Source organism: Chiloscyllium punctatum, chromosome 3 (genome assembly GCF_047496795.1).
Source record: "Chiloscyllium punctatum isolate Juve2018m chromosome 3, sChiPun1.3, whole genome shotgun sequence".
In the NCBI taxonomy this organism is placed as follows: Eukaryota; Metazoa; Chordata; class Chondrichthyes; order Orectolobiformes; family Hemiscylliidae; genus Chiloscyllium; species Chiloscyllium punctatum.
This window is the reverse complement of record NC_092741.1, coordinates 93,969,748-93,988,669: the sequence shown is the minus strand read 5'-3', so window position 1 is coordinate 93,988,669 and position 18,922 is coordinate 93,969,748. Positions and strand designations below refer to the sequence as shown.

General features: G+C 39.4%; 1 protein-coding gene across 1 annotated transcript in view; it reads left to right on the top strand.

The window, feature by feature from the left end:
- The first annotated feature begins 620 nt into the window (after window positions 1–620).
- Window positions 621–18,922, top strand: part of ptchd4 (patched domain containing 4) — a 95,121-nt gene continuing 76,819 nt past the window's right edge. Inside the window, exon 1 of the mRNA XM_072556621.1 lies at window positions 621–1,505. Coding sequence (XP_072412722.1) covers window positions 897–1,505 — 609 coding nt within the window. The 5' untranslated portion in view covers window positions 621–896. The remainder of the gene's footprint in view (window positions 1,506–18,922) is intronic.

Sequence of the window (18,922 nt, the reverse complement as noted above, 5' to 3'; positions counted from 1 at the left end):
ACCGCTTGGATAATTGAGACATTTACTTTTATTGATGAAAATCTGCAATTCAAATGAGAGCAATTGAAAAGTCAGCAACAGGGGGAATTACAAAAGCTCGGCAATTTCTCGTGGAAGCATGCCCATCTTAAATCTGAGTTTAGTTATAAGCAAACACGCTGCAGAAAATAGTGTAGCTACTGTGTATATCACACACACACAAACGCTGGTATATTGGGTTAAACCACTCGAACAAATAAGAGTGCTAGAGACAACTTAATGTCTCCAGTCTTTGATTCCTGGTTTAACAGCTGCAGGGACCCCCCGATGACCGGGGAAGACAATCAGAAAGTGCCTCATCTTCTATCGGGTTTAAGGATTCACTCGTGAATATAAATTCAAATCCAAGCAATGATCTGAGATTCTTTTCCGGAACTGCGACCGTGCACTAGCAGAGGGGATTACAAACTGCAACTTCTGCAGAAGCCGATCATTGCGAGTTGAAGCAATTGCAGCAAAATCTTGTTCGTCCACTGAAGGACTCTACCTCAGCGCCTGTACTTGAGTCAGTCAGCATCCAGCATTGTGAAGAAGGCTCTATAAATAGAGATTCGGCGTCCTCCCCCATTCAGAACCACACACTTGGTTCCAGTAGCTCGATAAATTAGAGTACAGCACTTCCAACAGTCAGTCTAATACTGCTCCCTAATGTACACATGGATGGAGGGCGATGCGGTGAAAACGATACAACTATTACCGCTCAATGGCGAAACGAGGGCTGGCCTTTAACAAGGAGGGGAAAAAAAAGCCCCGAGTGATCAATAGTTGGCCGTCTGCTGTGAAACTGCTGCAGTGCTTTCCCGAGTAATACCCAAAAGGGACTGGTGTGGATTAACATGTAAAAGGGGCAAAGCCAGATGTCAGATGAGCTTTACAGGAAGAGCCAGGGCTGGGGGTTCTGCAAGAGCTGCAGGAGGATGCTGCGACAAGTCGTGCACTCAGGGCTGAAGGGATGTTTCTACTGGTTGGGATTATTCGTCAGCAGGCACCCCGTCTTTTTCCTGACAGTCCCCTCCATCCTCTCCATCCTGTTCGGGGCGACCTTCCTTAATAAATTTCAGCGGGAAACTGACCTGGAGTTGCTGGTGGCGCCCAAGCACAGCCTGGCCAAGATCGAGAGGACCCTGGTGAACAGTCTGTTCTCCATCAACCAGTCCAAGAACAGCCTGTACTCGGACCTGCATACGCCGGGCAGATACGGCAGGGTGGTACTCAGTTCCCTTCCTGGGGCTGACATCCTGGAGAGAGCCGATCAGATTCTGCAAATGCACAAAGCCGTGCTGGAGATGCGAGTGAACAGCTCCGGTTTCAGCTATTCTTTCTCTCATATCTGTATGTTGCGGAACAGCGACAAGAGGTGCCTGTTTGACGATATCATCGAAGTATTGGAGGATCTTAGTCAAGCCGCACTGTCTAATAATACCGCACCGAGGAAATCACTGCGCTATCCTAATACTAAATTAAAGGTGAACCCTAACGTTCATTCTCTTTCGTGTGTGTGTGTGTGTGGAGATTGTCGTTCCAAACAGCTATTGTTTTAAATCCTTCATTCCCTCCCTCTCTCCCATTTCGATACCGCTGCTTAATTCTGAAGCTGGTTGGAACCGAGTCCTGCTCACACCACGGGGGCTTTCCCATTGCTTCATTTATAGACAGCAAAAAAAAAATCAGGAGATGCCTTGTTTACTTTTCAGCCACAGAATTAAGCAAAAAAAAACCCCTCCGTAATTGATTCCCAACCAATCTTCAAGTAATTCAGACCGGCATAAAGTGTAAACTGTTCGGGAAGTTGGCAATACTTTTCAGTATTATATGTCTCAAGATCAATATTGGGTATTGTGCTAACCTACGGCACTTTCAAGATACGAGACCAATATAGGTGCTCATATTCAGAGATGCTTTTTTTTATTCAGGCAGCTGAATGATGAGGTGTAGAAACGGATTTGTCTTGTCTGTCAAATAAAATAGCAATTCGATTTTTTAAAATGACTTCAAGTCCATCCCACGAATATAGAGTTTCATTCCCAGTTTGCTGTTCAACAATCTAAGTATTCTTTCCTTAAAATTCAGAGACGTGTGTTTATATTATGTGGGGTGCAAGCCAATGATTTTCTTTCATTCACCAGAACTCAATAGTCCTGAACTTTGAGAACCATGCTCCGTCTGTTCCTAGTAGCCTGTCACAGAGATCAGGACAGGACTAGCATGTGCAAGCATTCCCAGGACAGCTGCAAGGTCCTTATGCAGCTGCAATGCAGGAAGTTTAAAAGGGCCTTTTAAAGTATTGGCTTGTGTTAATTGCCCACCTTCCTGTTAATATTATGTTAATCAGAACATGATCAAAAATAACTATCAGTGGAATAATGCTTTCACAGAAATTTATCTTCAATGTAATGTAAGGAACAACATAGAAGACGTAATTAATCAAGATCTCTGTACCTACACTCAGAACTCAGGTTGGAGAAGTTGAATTGTGCAATAGTCATGAATTCAAATGGGCACCTCTTCAACTGTTACCATATTCCTTTGCAAAAGATGTAAGAATGGAAGTTGGTTGTTTAGGAAAAGTATATGCAAAATGTACCGGTTTATTGAAAGTATATAATGCAAGAGAGAAATTTATACTTCAAGAGTTGCAATGTTAACTTGTCATTTGTTATTTAATGATAGCTCAGATTGAAAATGGTCATGAATGTATTAAACAATTCCTATAAAATCACATTAGATTGCAGGTTTTGTATCTTTTGACAAGATTGGTGTTGATACAATATTTATGTTTAGACTTTTCATTTTATGTTTAATGTTATGCTATACACAGTGAAATCATTTCAGGTTAACACTAATTGCCTACATTGAGATGGCATCTAAGCATGCTTGGAGGAGAGTTACTTAGTTTGAACTTTTTCAGTTAGGATGTTAAAACCAGCCTAATGCTATTTGCAAAAGACCCAGGACATAAGCCTGCAATGATTGAAAATAAGGGGCACCTGCCTTTATTGGTGGCTTGAAAGCAACATGATAAAGGAGCTAACTCATTAGAAACCATGATCCCCTATTATATTACATACAGTTTTTAACAGTTTGTAGCCTGAACAGAAGTCATGCTAAAAAGCAAAATTATGTGGAAGGACTATTGGGTGTTATCCTGAAATGCTTGAAAGAGCTAATAAAAGTCTTTTTGTGCTGTGTGCATGAAATTGTTATTGTGCATCTTGCTAGTGGGTGAATGTGTCATTGAGCAGGGTTTCTTTGTGTTATGTGAAGCTGCTGTGAGGAACATTTTTCCTGTGCATGAATTAGCAGTAGGTATGTCTTGCTTACATGCTCGTTTACAGGATTGCTTGTAAGTTTCATTTAACTGTAATCTAAAATGATTTTAAAAAGTTATCTTTCTTCACTTGAAATTCTTCATTACCACTAAAAGTGCAAAGGTGGGAGGAATGCACATATCTATGAAAAGATGCATATGTTGGAGTGAATTAAATTAATGTAATTCAGATGATAATTAAGACAACAACAAATTATATTTATATAGCAAGGTGCTTTGAAGGGGCATACACACAAACATTGACACCGAGCTATATTTAGAGAGACAAGGGGTGGTTTGGTCAAAGGGATATGTTTTAAGGAGCATCTTAAAGGAAAAGAGACACAGAGAGGCAGGGAGGTTTTGGGAGGAAACTTCACAGTTTAGGGCCTTGGCAATTGAAGATAATGCACCAATGGTAGCCTCTTAAAATTGGGATGCTGAAGAGGTTAGAATTGAAAGAGTGCAGAAATGTTGCTGGGTTGCAAGGAAATTAAGTAGTCAAAAAGAATGGGGCCATCGAGCGATGTGAAGAACAAGGACGAGAATATTAAAACAGTTTATCAAGGAGCCAGTGCAGGCCAGTGTGCACAGAATTTAATTTAAACATAACAGCATGGTTTTGGATGATTTCATGTTTACTGAGGGTCAACATGACAGGTTGGCCAGGGTACATTGGAATAGTCAAACTAGATGTATGAAAGACAGTAAAGAAATAATATATATCAAATCAAAATATCAATAAAATAAAGGCATGTAGCACACATATAAAAGACCACCTGAGTTGTGTTAAATAATTTAGTGAGCAGTATACAGAGCTATGGGATTACACCAAGTTAAAAAGAAACATAAATTGTTACCAGAAGCAATGGTCTTATTCAAGAAACAGTAGATGTGTTGTCCACAGATCATTTTCACAAACAACAGTTTTAGCGAGTGAATGAAAATGGCAGATACATTTCAAAATTAGCTGCATATGACTCTACATTTTATTTTCCTGGAAGACTGAATTTAAACAGTAATTGTGATGAGAGCACTGATTTATAGTGCAAATAAGTGACATTGAACTCTCTGGCATGAGGGAGATGAATTAATATGAATAGAGGAGACACAAAAATGTATCAAGAACATCTTTTTTCTTTAATTATTTTTCTCAGTGCCAGGAGCAAGTTGCTCCAAGACAGATGACCCAACTACATGCATCATTCTGTGTTTAAACCACAGGAACAAGAGAATAGGAATAAACTGTAAGATATTCGGGAATCAACTGTATCATCCTTAACCTGTTTCATCATAGCCAACTGCACCATCCTCCTTCAGTGGCCTTCCTGATTTTTTCACTGTCTGCTCCTTTTCTATCTGATCATAACTGAGGCACATTTTGCTGCGTTTTTTTCATTCCACCATTGTGCTGTCAGCTCCCGAGGTTTCATGCTTAGCCGCCATCTCTTCTTCATCTAAATCTGTCCATTGGCAAGCTGTCTGTAGATGTGGAGTCAAGGTCTACATGCATTCTCATATCATTCAACTATCTAAACTCATGGACATCTTTTACACTGTAAGACAGCTTGTGTCATAGACTGTCTTGGATAAGCTGCAATTTCGGGTGGCACAGTAATTCCCTTACAGCACCAGGAAGCCAGGTTTGATTCCAGCCTTGGGTGACGGTCTGTGTGGAGTTTGCGCATTCTCCCCATGTCTGTATGGGTTTCCTCCGGGTGCTCCGGTTTCCTCCCACAATCCAAAGATGTGCAGGTCAGGTGAATTGGCCATGCTAAATTGTCCATGGTGTTCGGAGATGTATAGGTTGGATGCATTAGTAAAGGGTTAAATGTAAGGGAATGGGTCTGAGTGGGCTACTCTTTAGAGGGTCAGTGTGAAAGTGTTGGGGCTGAAGGGCCTGTTCCTACACCATGGGGATTCAATGATTTCCTTCAGCCAAGCAATCAGAAGACAGAAGCAATTGCCTGGGTCCCTAAAATCAAGTTCTGTGTAATTGTAACTCAATTACCTGCATAAATCATACTAGTGATAGGCTTGCAACTTAAAGCTTCCACTCATGCAAGTAAATGCTAGATACACCATTATTATTCAACCACTAGTCAGATAATCTCCCACAACATTGTGCGCTGTAAACTAGACAGTAATTGTCACTTCCTTACTATCCCTGAAGTCCTCATGCTATTGTCTGTCTCTCCTTTCATGTTTCCATTTCTTCAATTTCTTTGTTGTTTCTTTTTAACTCGCTCTTTTGTTTCTCTGTCCAGTTCTTTTTTAACTCGGCTTTCAGCTGAAAGATGATAGTTGGGTGGTAAAGAAAATAGACACCAAACCGGTGTCTTTAACTTAAGCAAAATGTTACGGAATGCTTTAAACATGCAGCAATTTGAGTATTGTGTTACCTCTCAAATTTATGTGATCCTTTTGTTGATTGTCCCTTGAACTTTCCATTACAAATCCACATGGCAATGCCTTCTTGACTTTTATTATACTCCCATCTGTTCCTCTTTCACTGATCAACTTGTCCATCCAACCTTTGAAACATCCAGTCCCTTGGTCCAATGCAGCCAATTTACTATTGTCACTTTATTGCAACCAGTTGCTTCCTCCAAGAAGCCAGAAGTCCCTTTTCCCCAAACAATTTTGCTCCTTTTGCCATTATATCATCATATAGAAGTGAATTTTGTGATTATTCCATTTTTTCAGACTTCAAAATATTGCATTTCATATTCTTGGCTTACAAGTCACCCTTCATTTAAGGAATGACATATTATCCCTGCCTTCAAAGTCAGCCTCATGTTTACACTCCACAATTGGTGTTTTTCTTTCTGGCATGTTAAAACTTAGTGCAGGGATAATGGAAGCAAAATTGCACACACACACACACACACACACACACTCCATGTAGTAAAAACAAAAAGGCAATCACTCATTTCTCTATTTCTAGTGACATTGTCTTGAGACTTCAAAGGCTAACTTAGATCTCCACACCTCTGTTGTGGTTCTCTATATGATTTGGTCTACTTTTTTTGTTTGGGGGAATGTATGTGTCACTGGCTAGTGATTTATTCATTGCCTATCCTTAATTGTCCAGAGGGAAGGCCAAATGTTGGCTGATTTCCTTCTTAGTTAACCAGGTTAACTAAGACAATTAACATGGTCAGCATTTAGTCCTGATTTAATTGAATTCAGATTTCACCATCTGAAGTGGTGAGTTTCAAGCCTCAGAGCATTATCTTGGGGTTCTGGTTCATTAATCTAGTGACTTTACCACTTGTCCATTGCTGCCTCCCCATGTATTCTTCTCACAATGATTTCCTGATGATTAGTGTGAACTGAAATTATTTTTTCCCTTGAAAGGCATCCTAAATGACATTATCTCAAACCCAAGGCCAACAGTCGTGTTACCTGGATTGAGATTGTGTTTGTTTAATCACTTCAAATTAAATATTAAACACCTTTTCCATACAAATGCAAATCAGCACATTGTGTATTTTCAATGTTTTCTATTCTTATTATTTTGGCTCGGGATGAGAAGTTACTCTTGATTATCACAGTGTACAGTATTGCTTCAACTCACAGTACCTGGATCTGGACTAGATTTACTTTGGACTCAGTTCCAAGTCTTTTCCATAAGTGAACAATGTAGCTCGTAGTTCACCTTTATTGTCCAATATTTATTGTCAAATTGTGAGCTGAAAAGAATACTGTCCTTTCATATGACCTCATGTAGCAGAGAGGATTAAGTGCAACAAATTTGTAACAGTCTTGTTTTGTAACAGTCTTTTTAGCATGGAAATTAACCAATCTGGACACATTAACCCTATTATGAGTTAAATAAACTTACAGATTAAAGTTCTTCATGAATCCATTTAGCGCAGTGCAAGAATTTTCTTTCGCTAAACCGAATTATTTACCAACTCTCACAAATTATTCTTGAGAAGCATGGTTCTTTTTTCCTCGAGCTGAATAGACAGACCGGCACTTGAACTCAATCTCACTGGCCATCCCTTTCCCCATTGTATTTATTTTAATTATTTTATGAAAAATTGGCATCTTTGGAAAGGCCAGCGTTTGTTGCCCACTTTGATAGCAAAAACAAGAAGGCAGATTGTTATCTGAATTGCTATAATTTGAAAGAGGGGTGTACAATGAGATTTGGGTGTCCTCGTACATCAGTTGCTGAAGAGAAGCATGCAGCTGTAGTAGATGGTGAAGAAGGTAACTGGTATGTTGGCAAACATAGTGAGAGGATTCATGTACAGAAGAAGGGATGTTATGCTGCAGTTACTGAGACAACACCTGAAATACTGTGTACACTCTCAATCATCTTACCTGAGGAAGGATGTTTTTGCTATGGAAGGAGTGCAACAAAGGTTTACCAGACTGGTTTCTGAGAGGGCAGGAATGATGAATGAGAAGACATTGAATCAGTTAAGTGTTCGCTGGAATGAAGAAGAAAAAGGGTAGATTTCATAGAAACGTATACAATTCTAACAGAATAGATGCCGGAAGGATGTTTATAATGGCAGGAGAGTCCAGAAATCAGGGTTCATCGTCTAAGGTGTAACATTTAGGACTGAGATGAGGAGAAATTTATTCATCCAGGAAGTCATGAGGCTGTGGAACCTACTATGACAGAAAACAGTCAAGGCCAAATCATTGTATGATTTCAAGAAGGTTTTGGATATAGCTCTTAGGATTAAAGGGATCAAAGGATGTGAGGGGAAAGCAGGAACAAGTTATTGAGTTGGTTGATCAGCCATGATCGTAATGAATGGTGGGGCAGGCACAAAGAGCCAAATGGCCTACTCCTGTTCCTATTTTCTAAATTTCTATGCCCATCCCCAATTGGCCTTAAACAAACTGTGTGATGGGCATTTCACTTCAGATATCAACCATGTTACTGTGGGTGTGAATTCAAATGTAGCACAGACAAAAGAAGATTTTCTTCTATAAGCAGTATAAGTGAACCAGAAGGGTTTTTATAACTGCAGATAATTGTGACATGGTGACCATTACTGAAACTAGGTTTTAATTCAAAATTTTATTACTTGCATATAAATTCGACCAACTGCCATGGTAGGATTGTATTCCATGTGCCCAGACCATTAGCTTGGGTCTCAAGATTGCACTTCTAGTGACATTATCACTGTGCCATAGACCCCCCAAAGGAGTTGTTAGTTATATTTCCAATAAAAGGAATAGCCACAGTACCAGGAGTGGGTTCTGCATGTCAACACTTACTGCGTTCATATGACTGCAACTATCAAAACAAACCATGTACGAATTATGATTGTTATTGTTGAAAAGTGTAATAGCTTCACCACTGTCTCCAACTAATTGCTATAATAATTTATATGATGAGAGCCTCATTACAATTTGGAAGATATTAGGACAGCTGGTTCGGTCTTGTTCCAGCAGGTCCATCATTTAAATAAACTACTGAAATTCAGTTTTAGAAAGCTTTTAACTTTCCTCAGAAAATCTCTCTCAGGCATGGCCAGTTGTTGTCTAATAATAGAATTGCATTGATATAGTGTTTTCACGACTTCAGAACATCCTTAGGGATGTCACAGCTATTTTTGAAGTGTAGTCACTGTTGGAATAAAGAAATATGCAGTCAATTTTCAGACAGAAAATTCTTAATATCGGTTAGATAAATATCTGTATAATGGAGAAGAAGTTGATGCTTGCTGCATCTGTTTATTGGAGTAAAACAAGTATAAAATAGAACAAGGTAAATCTCAAATATTTTGCATCAGAAAGATGCATGAAAAATATCAGATCAAAAATTAAGCAAGATAAATTTTCAGGCATCTGGTTTCAGCTGTTTAAAGCAGTTACTAAACTCCTTGTTTAAGCCAGTGAGAGTCTGAACCACTTGTGAACTTGTACCAGAAATTGGACTCACCCAAGTTCTGATTCATTCAGGTTGTTGGGACATGGTCGAACCAGCAGCTGGCTCTGAAAAATATGCAAATTACATTTCTTTTTTTCAAATCACTGCAGCTTCTGGAGAAGCAAGAATATTCTTTATGGCTCCAGACTACCTTGACCAGCTGCTATTGTCTTCCCTGCCACTTGGATCCACCTCAAACTCTGAATCGTATACTCTTGTCAGAGCATTCCTTGTGAAAATACAATAGGCATCAGTAGCCTCAGTTGTTTAGATAAGGCCTGAATAATAACTTCATTCTATCTTTAAGCCTTCATCATTGGGTTCTAATATTTTTAGTAATTTTAGTAAATTGGTAGTGAAGCTTGGTAGGGATGTTACAGTTAATGTACATTTGGACTTTGAAAAGGCATTTGACCTATTACCAAAAGGTTGGCTTAGCCAAACTAATGCCCATGGGTTAGGAGTGACAGAAGGCAAAATGTTTCTCATACTAGAGGAAAGTATACATGTGTCTGCCTAAGATGTCAATGTTAGGTCCACTTATCTACTTACATATTTATAACTTGGATTTGAGTATAGGACAAAGTTTAAATCTTTGAAAAGGAAACTAAACTTGTAAACAATGAGGCAGATACTAACAAACTTCAGGATGGCATAGTTTGGTAAAAACTGAGCAGATGCTTGGCAGATGCAAATTTATGTAGAAATGAAGAAATACATAGGAAGGGCGTGAAGAGGTAATATGAATGAAATGCTACAATTTTAAAGGGGATGCAAGAACAGAGAAAACAGAGAAAACAAATTTTGAAGATGACAGAACAAATTTAAGTGGTTGTCACAAATGCATATGAAATCCCTGGCTTCAGCAAATAGATGGACCTATCACAAAAGGAAAAATGTTATATTCCAATCTTTATAAAACACTACTTAGGCATCAGTTGGTATGTTTTGTTCAATTCTGGATGCCATACTTCAGACAAGACGTGACACTTTATAGAGGGTGCAGATGGGATTTACTAGTATTGTGCTGGGAGGAGGATCTTCAGTTATTTGGAGAAACTGGTTTTCTCCTTTGAGCAGAGAAACAATAAGGAGCTAACTGACGATGGTATTCAAAATCATGAATGCTTTTGCCAAGAGTCAATGAAGAGAAACTTTCCAGGTGGCAGTGAGGTCAATAACCACAGAAAATAGCTTCAAAATGATTTGCACAAGGTAAGAAAATAAAGATGTTATAGAGTCCCTACAGTGTGGTAACAATTAAACAGTGTGGCGCTGGAAAAGCACAGCAGGTCAGGCAGCATCCAAGGAGCAAGAGAGTTGCTGTTTTGGACATAGGCCCTCCATCAGAAGCTGGCAATTTGGCCGATCAAGACCACACCAACCCTCTGAAGAGCATCCCACCCAGCCCAACCCCTCATCCTATCCCTATAACCCTGAACATTGCTAATCCACTTAATGATAAAGCAGTTTTTGTACAATGGTTGTTATGATCTGATACCTTCTGCACAGATGTAAAAGACGCAATGACAGTATTTAAAGAGGAACTTAACACTCCCAGTTTTCTATATCCATGGCATCATTGATTCAGTCATTGAGCATACCAACAGGCTATTTATCTCATCAGGGCTGTACCAGTTCTTTGTCAAATTATCCAATTAATCTCACCTCCCTACTTTTTCCTGATAGCCCTGTAATTTGTTTCCTTGCAATTATTTGTCCAGTTCGCTTTTGAATGTTACTATTGAACCTGTTCCTTCTACGTGTGCAAGTTGCTTAATGGTATGTTAGCTTGTACCATAAAATAAGAGCCCACACATACATTACCTCCCAACTTTCACAGGTCTCTTTAGCTGATGTACTTACATCATTTAATTATAGAAGCATACTGCATTGAAAAAAGCACTATGGGCCATTGAGTCTGTGCCAATCAAAAACAGTCATTGTTCTAAACCAATTTTCCAGCACTTGGCCCATACTAATGTATGGCATCACAGGTACACATCTAAATAGGTTTCTGCCTCTATCATCCTTACAGACAATGACACCTGCTATCCTCTATATGAAAATGCTTTTCTGCACATCCCCTCTAAAGCTTTTGTCCCTTATCTTAAATCTATGCCCTCTGGTCATTCATTCCTCCATCAAGCAGAAACGTTTCTTCCCATTAACTCTATCTATGCCTATTATAATTTTATACATCTCTGTCATGTCCTGTCCTCCCCAGTCTCCTCTGTACCAAGGTAAAAACCCCAGTCTACCCAATCTTTCTTCAAAACTAAAATTCTCCAGCTCAGGCAACATTCTGCTAAATTTCCTCTGCATCATATCACATCCATCCTATAATGTGAATTTCACCTCCGAGACTATGTGATATTTTCCAATGCTGTTTCCCACATAATTCCTTTGAATTACATTCTTACCTTGCAAGCTTATTTGTCAGGGCCGCATTGGTTGAATTTGCCTGTTCTCAGTTACACATGTTCAGAATTGTTCACTGGGGCTATTGATAAGCATTTTACAACTGATTATCTAATCAAACCTTTCCATTGAACCAGAGGATTATTTACTAAAGTAATTTCTTTTGTACCTTCATACGCTAATTAACCTTTGCACCTTGGCAGTGTCTTAATTAGTCAAGATTAAATGAAAAACCTGACACGTCATATAGGACAGTTGTTTTTTAAGTCTAAATTTGGTTGCTCTTGCACTATTCTGAATGCATCACCTGACCTTGGCTCCTAGGCACAAGCCCAGTACAACTATCACAACCTAAGAATAATAAATCCATTAGATTAATTCTAGAGAGACAAAGTTTATAACACTAGCTTAATCCTCTACCTATTTCAAGCTGATAAGCAGAAATAAACATAGGATATTACTAATTTCTAACAATTATAATTGCTAATAGTAAATTCTAATTTATAATACTCTCACAATTCAGTCAAATGTGATATTTTTGTACTAAAAGCAACTATACTATAATCATTAAAAACAAACTAAAGTTGACAATTGCATGACTGAACAAACTTTGGGAGGCAGCGAAATTCAATTTGCTCAGGTAAATATGACGGATAGCCTCCAGCCTTAGGTTTGCATGTTACTGTGTTGTTATCAAGCATTAATATTTTCCAGTGAATGTTGACAATTGTATTATTGACTCTTATGTATTACTCACTAAGAAATTAAGCTAAGAAAATAATCATGTAAGCCCAGTTAAAACACCTTTAAATGTTAGAGATATGATCAGATACCAAAATTCGCTCACACTTGGCATCATCTATCATGAAACGAGGTTGCAGCAAAGTCTGAAATACGGGAATATTTCACTATTCCCAAGTCTTATTCTGTTTTCAACCTCTGCAATTCTAGAGACAGAATTCTAGTGGCGGATAGTTTTCCAATTAATGCATTCTCACCAGCAAGTACCCACTAAAATAAGTTGCAATTCCACCTTAGACAAGAAGTTGGATAAGAAAATGAAAAGTTTTAAAGTAGATTTTGTCAGAGTATTTGTTGTAAATTTAATTGTTAAGCCTTACTCTTGAATTGTACACCAACAATAGGTGAAAATAATTGCTCCCATTTTTGGTTTCCATATTCATTGCTGTAGCGTTCACTTGCTTTAGATTCTGTATCTCAGACTGCTTGTGCGGCTGAACCCTACCTTTCTGTTTTTCAGAAAATGCTTTCACTTGCAAAAATACAGAATAATTTTGCGGCATGCCCAGGAATCAAATGGAGAACCTGCATCCATAAATTTTAGCTATTGATTTGATCACATGATACTCCTTGAATTGAAAAGCAGGAGAATATTCTGTATGGCACTTCTTGATGCTAACTGCCAAAGAAAATTCACTACAAAGATAAGAGAGAAAAAAAATGCCGCAGCGGCACTACCTATATTGGGTTACAGCAGTTACTAAGGGCTGGCTTTTACCTCCAGTTGGCGGAACACTTTAGCAGACCTGGAAGTGGACATAACATCCAGGGTGAATTAATGTTAGCTGGGTAATTGATTATCTTGGGATGGAAGTAATGCATGTGAATGCATTGAGTGTGGTAAATAAAATTGATGAGCAACAGGCACGGATTGCACTGTGAAAAGATGACACTGTGGCTAAGACAGAGATTGAACTCAAAGAAAGACAGGCCTGCGTTTTAAATATCTCTGGATACAAGGCGTTCCGGAAATATAGGGAAGGAAGCAAAGGAAGAGCATTGGTCATGTTGATTAAGGATAACATTGCACCATTTCAGAAAGAGAATGCTCCAGAGGGACCAAGGATAGAATCTACTTGGCTAGAGCTAAGGAACAAATATGATGCAGTTGCATTGCTTGGTGTAATCTGTCAGTTGCCAATTCATGAGAAGGATGAAGAGGTCTATATTTGCAAGGAAATCAGAGAGAGCTGTAGGAATTATAGCTGAGATACAGTTGGGGTCTTTAATTGTCTGAACATAGACAGGGATATTTATAGCTTAGAGCACACAGAATTCCTTCAGGAAAAGTACAGCAGTACGTCAGCACTCCTATAGGGAATGAAACGTTGATAGACCTAGCTCTTGGTGGGCTAAGGTGTCATTTGGAGCATTTAGAGACACTGATCATTTTATTATAAAGTTTAGGTTGGCAATGGAAGGGGACAAGGACCAAGTGAGTAAGAATAATTAACTGGAAGGAATCCAACAATCTGTTAAGAATGGATCTGGCTGGATAAATTGAAACCAAGGGTTGGCAGGCAAAATGTTAACTGAATAATTGACTGTCTTGAAAGAAGACATCATTTGGGCACATTTAAGGTGTATTCCCATAAAGAGGAATGATAGGACAAACATATTCAGAGCTCCCTGGATGATGGGAGAGATAGAGATTAAGAAAAAGAAGAAAATGTGTGCTTATGAAATGTTAAGTGGATAATACAACTGAGAATCAATGATCCTGAATAATATGGAATGTTCAAAGCAAAAGTAGAAAAGCAAGTAAGAAAAGCAGGAGAGAATATAAAAAGAAACTAGAAGCTAACATAGAAGTGAATCCAAAATACCTGTACAGGTATTTAAATAGTAAGAAAATGGTGAAAGGAGAACTAGAGCTGATTCGAGAACAAAAAGGGGATTTATCGACAGAGTCAGAGTGCATAGATGAGATATTGAAAGAGTACTTTGTATTTTTATCTTGACTAAGGAAAAAGACAATATGTAAATCATGATGAAAGAGGAGCTACATCAGGTACGTGAAGGTTTTAGCGTTGATGAGGAGAAGTTATTGGACATAAGACCATATGACTTAGGAGTGAAGGAGGCCATTTGGTACATCAAGTCTGCTGTGCCATCCAATGAGATCATAGTGGATTTGTTCTAATCCCAATTCCACTTACCTTAATAATTAAGAATTAATTATCAATTAATTCCTTCAGAATCCATAATTCTTCAGTGTCGAGAGTGTGGTGCTGGAAAAGCACAGCAGGTCAGGTAGCATCCGAGACGCAGAAGAATCAACATTTCCGGCTTAAGCCCTTCATCAGGAATAGGCCTGTGAGCTGAGGGAGAGATCCACCCCCTCAGCTCACAAGCCTCTTTCCTGATGAAGGGCTTATGCCCTAAATGTCGATTCTCCTGCTCCTCAGATGCTGCCTGACCTGCTGTGCTTTTCCACCAACACACTCTCGACTCTGATCTCCAGTATCTGCTGTCCTCATTTCCTTCATAATTCTTCACTCTACTACTGGCTAAAATCTGTCTGTCTCAGCCTTGTACATATTTGACGAACCAGACTCTCCAGCCCTCTCCAGTAAAGGATTCCATAGCTTCACTACCATCTGGGAGAAATAAAATATTCCTCATCTCTGTCTTAAAAGGGTGACCCCATTTTCTGAAATTATGCCAAGTCGCTACCACAAGGGGAACAGCCTCTCAGCATTCATCCCATCAAGACCCCTTACAACCTTATACATTTCAATTAGATTCCCTTTCATTATTTTCTATACTCTAATAAATACAAGCCCAAGCTTCTCAAACTTTCCTTATAAAACAAATCCCTCCATGTGTGGAATTAACCCAGTGAACCATTTGTAGACTGCCTCCAATGCCAGCATATCTTTCCTTAGGTAAGGAGACCACAACTGCTCAATTTCTAGGTGTGGTCTAGCTAGTGCCTTACATAGTTTTAGCAAAACCTCCCCATTTTTGTACTCCGTTCTCTAAGAAATAAGGGCCAGTAATACATTTGCCTTCCCGATTACCTGCTGAAATTGTCTGCTTAGTGAGACAATAAAACTGCAGATGCTGGAATCCAAGGCGTTTTGCATACCAGGCCTTGAACAGGGAATCATTCAGGATACTGAGGGAAGTGAAAATGGAAATTGCAGTCACTGGTCATAATTTTCCTTCCTTCCTTAGGTCATTAATTGGCCACTTAAGTGCCTCAACTGTACATCACTGCATAATTTTAGTAGGGACAGTGCAGAAGTGCTGGGAAAGGCGCCTATAGCATTTCATAACCCCCACCCATGTGCAAATCCATCACATGGGAGGATAAAGTTTGCCCTTGGTTTCTTGTAGTGTTCTTCATTCATGGAAAAGTAATAAATCATTCAAAACTACTGTGTTAAATCACGATATAAACAGTATTCTCATGTAGCTTTCTTTTTCATTTTTCATCTTCTACTTTGACAAAGTTGCTTTGAAGATGTTTGCCAATCTATTAAACTTACGTGCACTGCCAATGAAACATTTATCATGCATATGTTTGAACAGTCTTTCAGTTTGGCTTTATTCTAACTGAATGGCTTGAAATCACCCATAGACTTTAATCACAAATTCAATACAACTAAAATCTGTAATAATTGCATCACTGTTGTTGGGATGTTATTTTTTTCAGGAAAGCTGCTTCAAGCTCCTTATATACCTTGTCAAAATGTGCAATCCTTGATAAAAGTTATTGTGTCACTGAAACATACACTAGATTGGATTCTAATAATCTTGAGTCAGGTCTTTCAACTAATCTGATCAAATGATAATAACAACAAATCTGATTGGGAAAATTGATTTTTCTTCTGTTACACAAACATCTCATATGATTTGAAACATCGATTAACAAAAATAATTGTTCCTCACATCCATCCTTCGAAAAATACATTATTTATCGTCATTAACCAAAGGAATATTGGACAGATTATCCATTCCCTTGAACAATGGGCAATGACATGAAATGTGGGAAATTATGGCAAAGATGAAAACATTCTGCATTTTACTGTTAAGATTTAAATGATAAGTTCTGGATCTCACTAATGAACAGGGACAACTTTATTTCTCTGTGTTTGAATCTGACTAATAGTCCAACTTGACTCATTGTTCTGCCGCTTCCAATTTTCCTCATATCTGAGAAACTAGATGGCGTAACATTTTGAACTGAAAGCCAAAGCTGGTACCTGGCAGCAGCAGTTCACCACTTGCCTCTCCAGGCCTCACCTCATTTTGCCTTCAATACAACGTCCCTGCAAGCTCTAGGCGTATTATCCCCCTGCATTTTTCATATAAGTAAGTTAGTATTGGCAAGCCACCCCTGTCACAACACCATCGTGCCTGGTCTCAGATCAGCTGTTATACAGCTTCAGCTCTTCATGAGTTCACTTTGGGGCTCAGGGATATCTATAACTTGTATGTGTTTACCAGATCATGTTACCTGCAAGGAGATACATACATCTCATGCTGTATTTTATGACTTCTGGCTTCATTTCATAGTGCTCATTGGTTTTGCAGTTGTCAGCTTCTGTGGCCTGTATTTTTTTTTAACATATAGGGAGAATCAGACAAATTGTGGCTTGGAGAATCGAGCAGTCAATCGAGTGGGCATGTTGCTTTATGGCACCTTGCTGATTCAGTTCCAAACCTACAACATATGCCGACAGATTATGAGGCAAAGAAACTGTGCATGCTTCAAGCAAATGGCCATGTCTGAAAGTCAATGGGAAGCAGTCCTTTCAGGGGGCAAGGAGGACAATGGTCATTCAGGGGTTTCGGTCACAGTAAGTTATTGAGCTCATCCGATTCCAGTTCAGATAGTCGGACATGGTCAGGCAGGTGCTTGGTCTGACAACAGATTAGGGATTCATGTCTTTGCAATCTGGGGACTGAGCCACGGTCAGTCTTGCAGATCAAGTGGAACAAGTCCAGGGGTTCCATGCAGGTCAGTCTGGGTACTGTGGAGTCATCAGTTTGTGGGGTGGGTCAATTCTTTCTGCAATAAGACAAAGGAAGGAATTAAGGACAATTAAAGTGGATGGAATATCTGTTAATGGTAATGCAGGAACAAATGATGTGGAGAGGTGTCCCCTGCGAGTGAATAGAACAGCAGGAAATGTCAGTAGTTTGGGTGGATGAGTTGGCTGTGAGTCACAGAATGGGCTTGAAGCATACAAGATTGGGAGTTAGAGTCCCATGAGCCCTAGAGAGAGGCAGATTTTGTGTGAGTTGTAGGTCTGTGAGTATGAGGTTGCAGACAGAAGTTGATGCCACTTATACTTAGAATCCCTACAGTGTGGAAATGTGCCCAGCAGCCCAACATGTCACCACCAACTCTCCAAAGAGCATTCCACCCAGACTCATCCCATACCCTATCCCTGTAACTCTGCATTTACCTTGGCCAATCCACCTAATTTGCACATCTTTGTACTTTGGGAGGAAACCGAAGCATCCAGAGGAAACCCACGCAGACACGGGGAGAATGTACAAACTCCACACAGACAGTCGCCGAGGCTGGGATCGAACCTGGGACCCTGGTGCTGTAAGGCAACAGTGATAATCACTGATCCACTGCACCATGTAGTGCAGAAGGTTGCTAACCTTCATCATGTACTGCTGTGCATTATATGTTACTGGAGAACTGCCCAGGCCTGGGTCACTATCTTAGTCCAGGCTGACTGGATCTGGTGATATTGTCTTCTTTGCCAGTCAGCAGGATGCAACACTCCCACCCTCTCCACAATCCTTTCTTTTCTAGATCCCTGTCAGCAAACTGAGGAGATAACTTAAACAAACAGAAATTGCTGGAGAAATTCCACAGCTCTGGTAGCATCTGTCTAAGGTTCAAGTCTAGTGACCCTCCAACAGAACCAGTTCTAATAAAGGGTCACTGGACCCAAAATGTCGACCCTGCTTTCTCTCTGTAGATGTTGCCAGACCTGCTGAGTTTCTCCAACAATTTCTGCTTTTGTTTCAGAATTCCAGCATCCACAGTCTTGATCTAACTTGAGGATGTCACTGCAGAACCACAGTGTGTAGACAATTCCTGACCTACAGCATCTGAAGTTCTGTGGAGATGGATTTAAATATGGTGCTCATGGCATGAACGTTGCAAAGTTCTAACAGCAGCAACCAGTCAGCCTTCTTCCATCCCATTTCAGAAGACGGGCGCTGTGGTAGTCACTTGCATAATAATGAAATAACAAGTAGAAGATTGCATGGGAAAAGTTGCCATGGACCATTGGCAGACAGAGTGCCATGATAAAACATTCTGCCTAAAAATAGGAAAACTTATCCTGTTATTTCATTTCTCGCACCAGTAATCTTTTTCCTCTATTTTATTGAGATTGCTAATAATCACCCTTTAGTGTCAGCATTAAGCTGTGAGCTTACATTTCTTACCAATAAGCAGACAGAAAACTAATTTC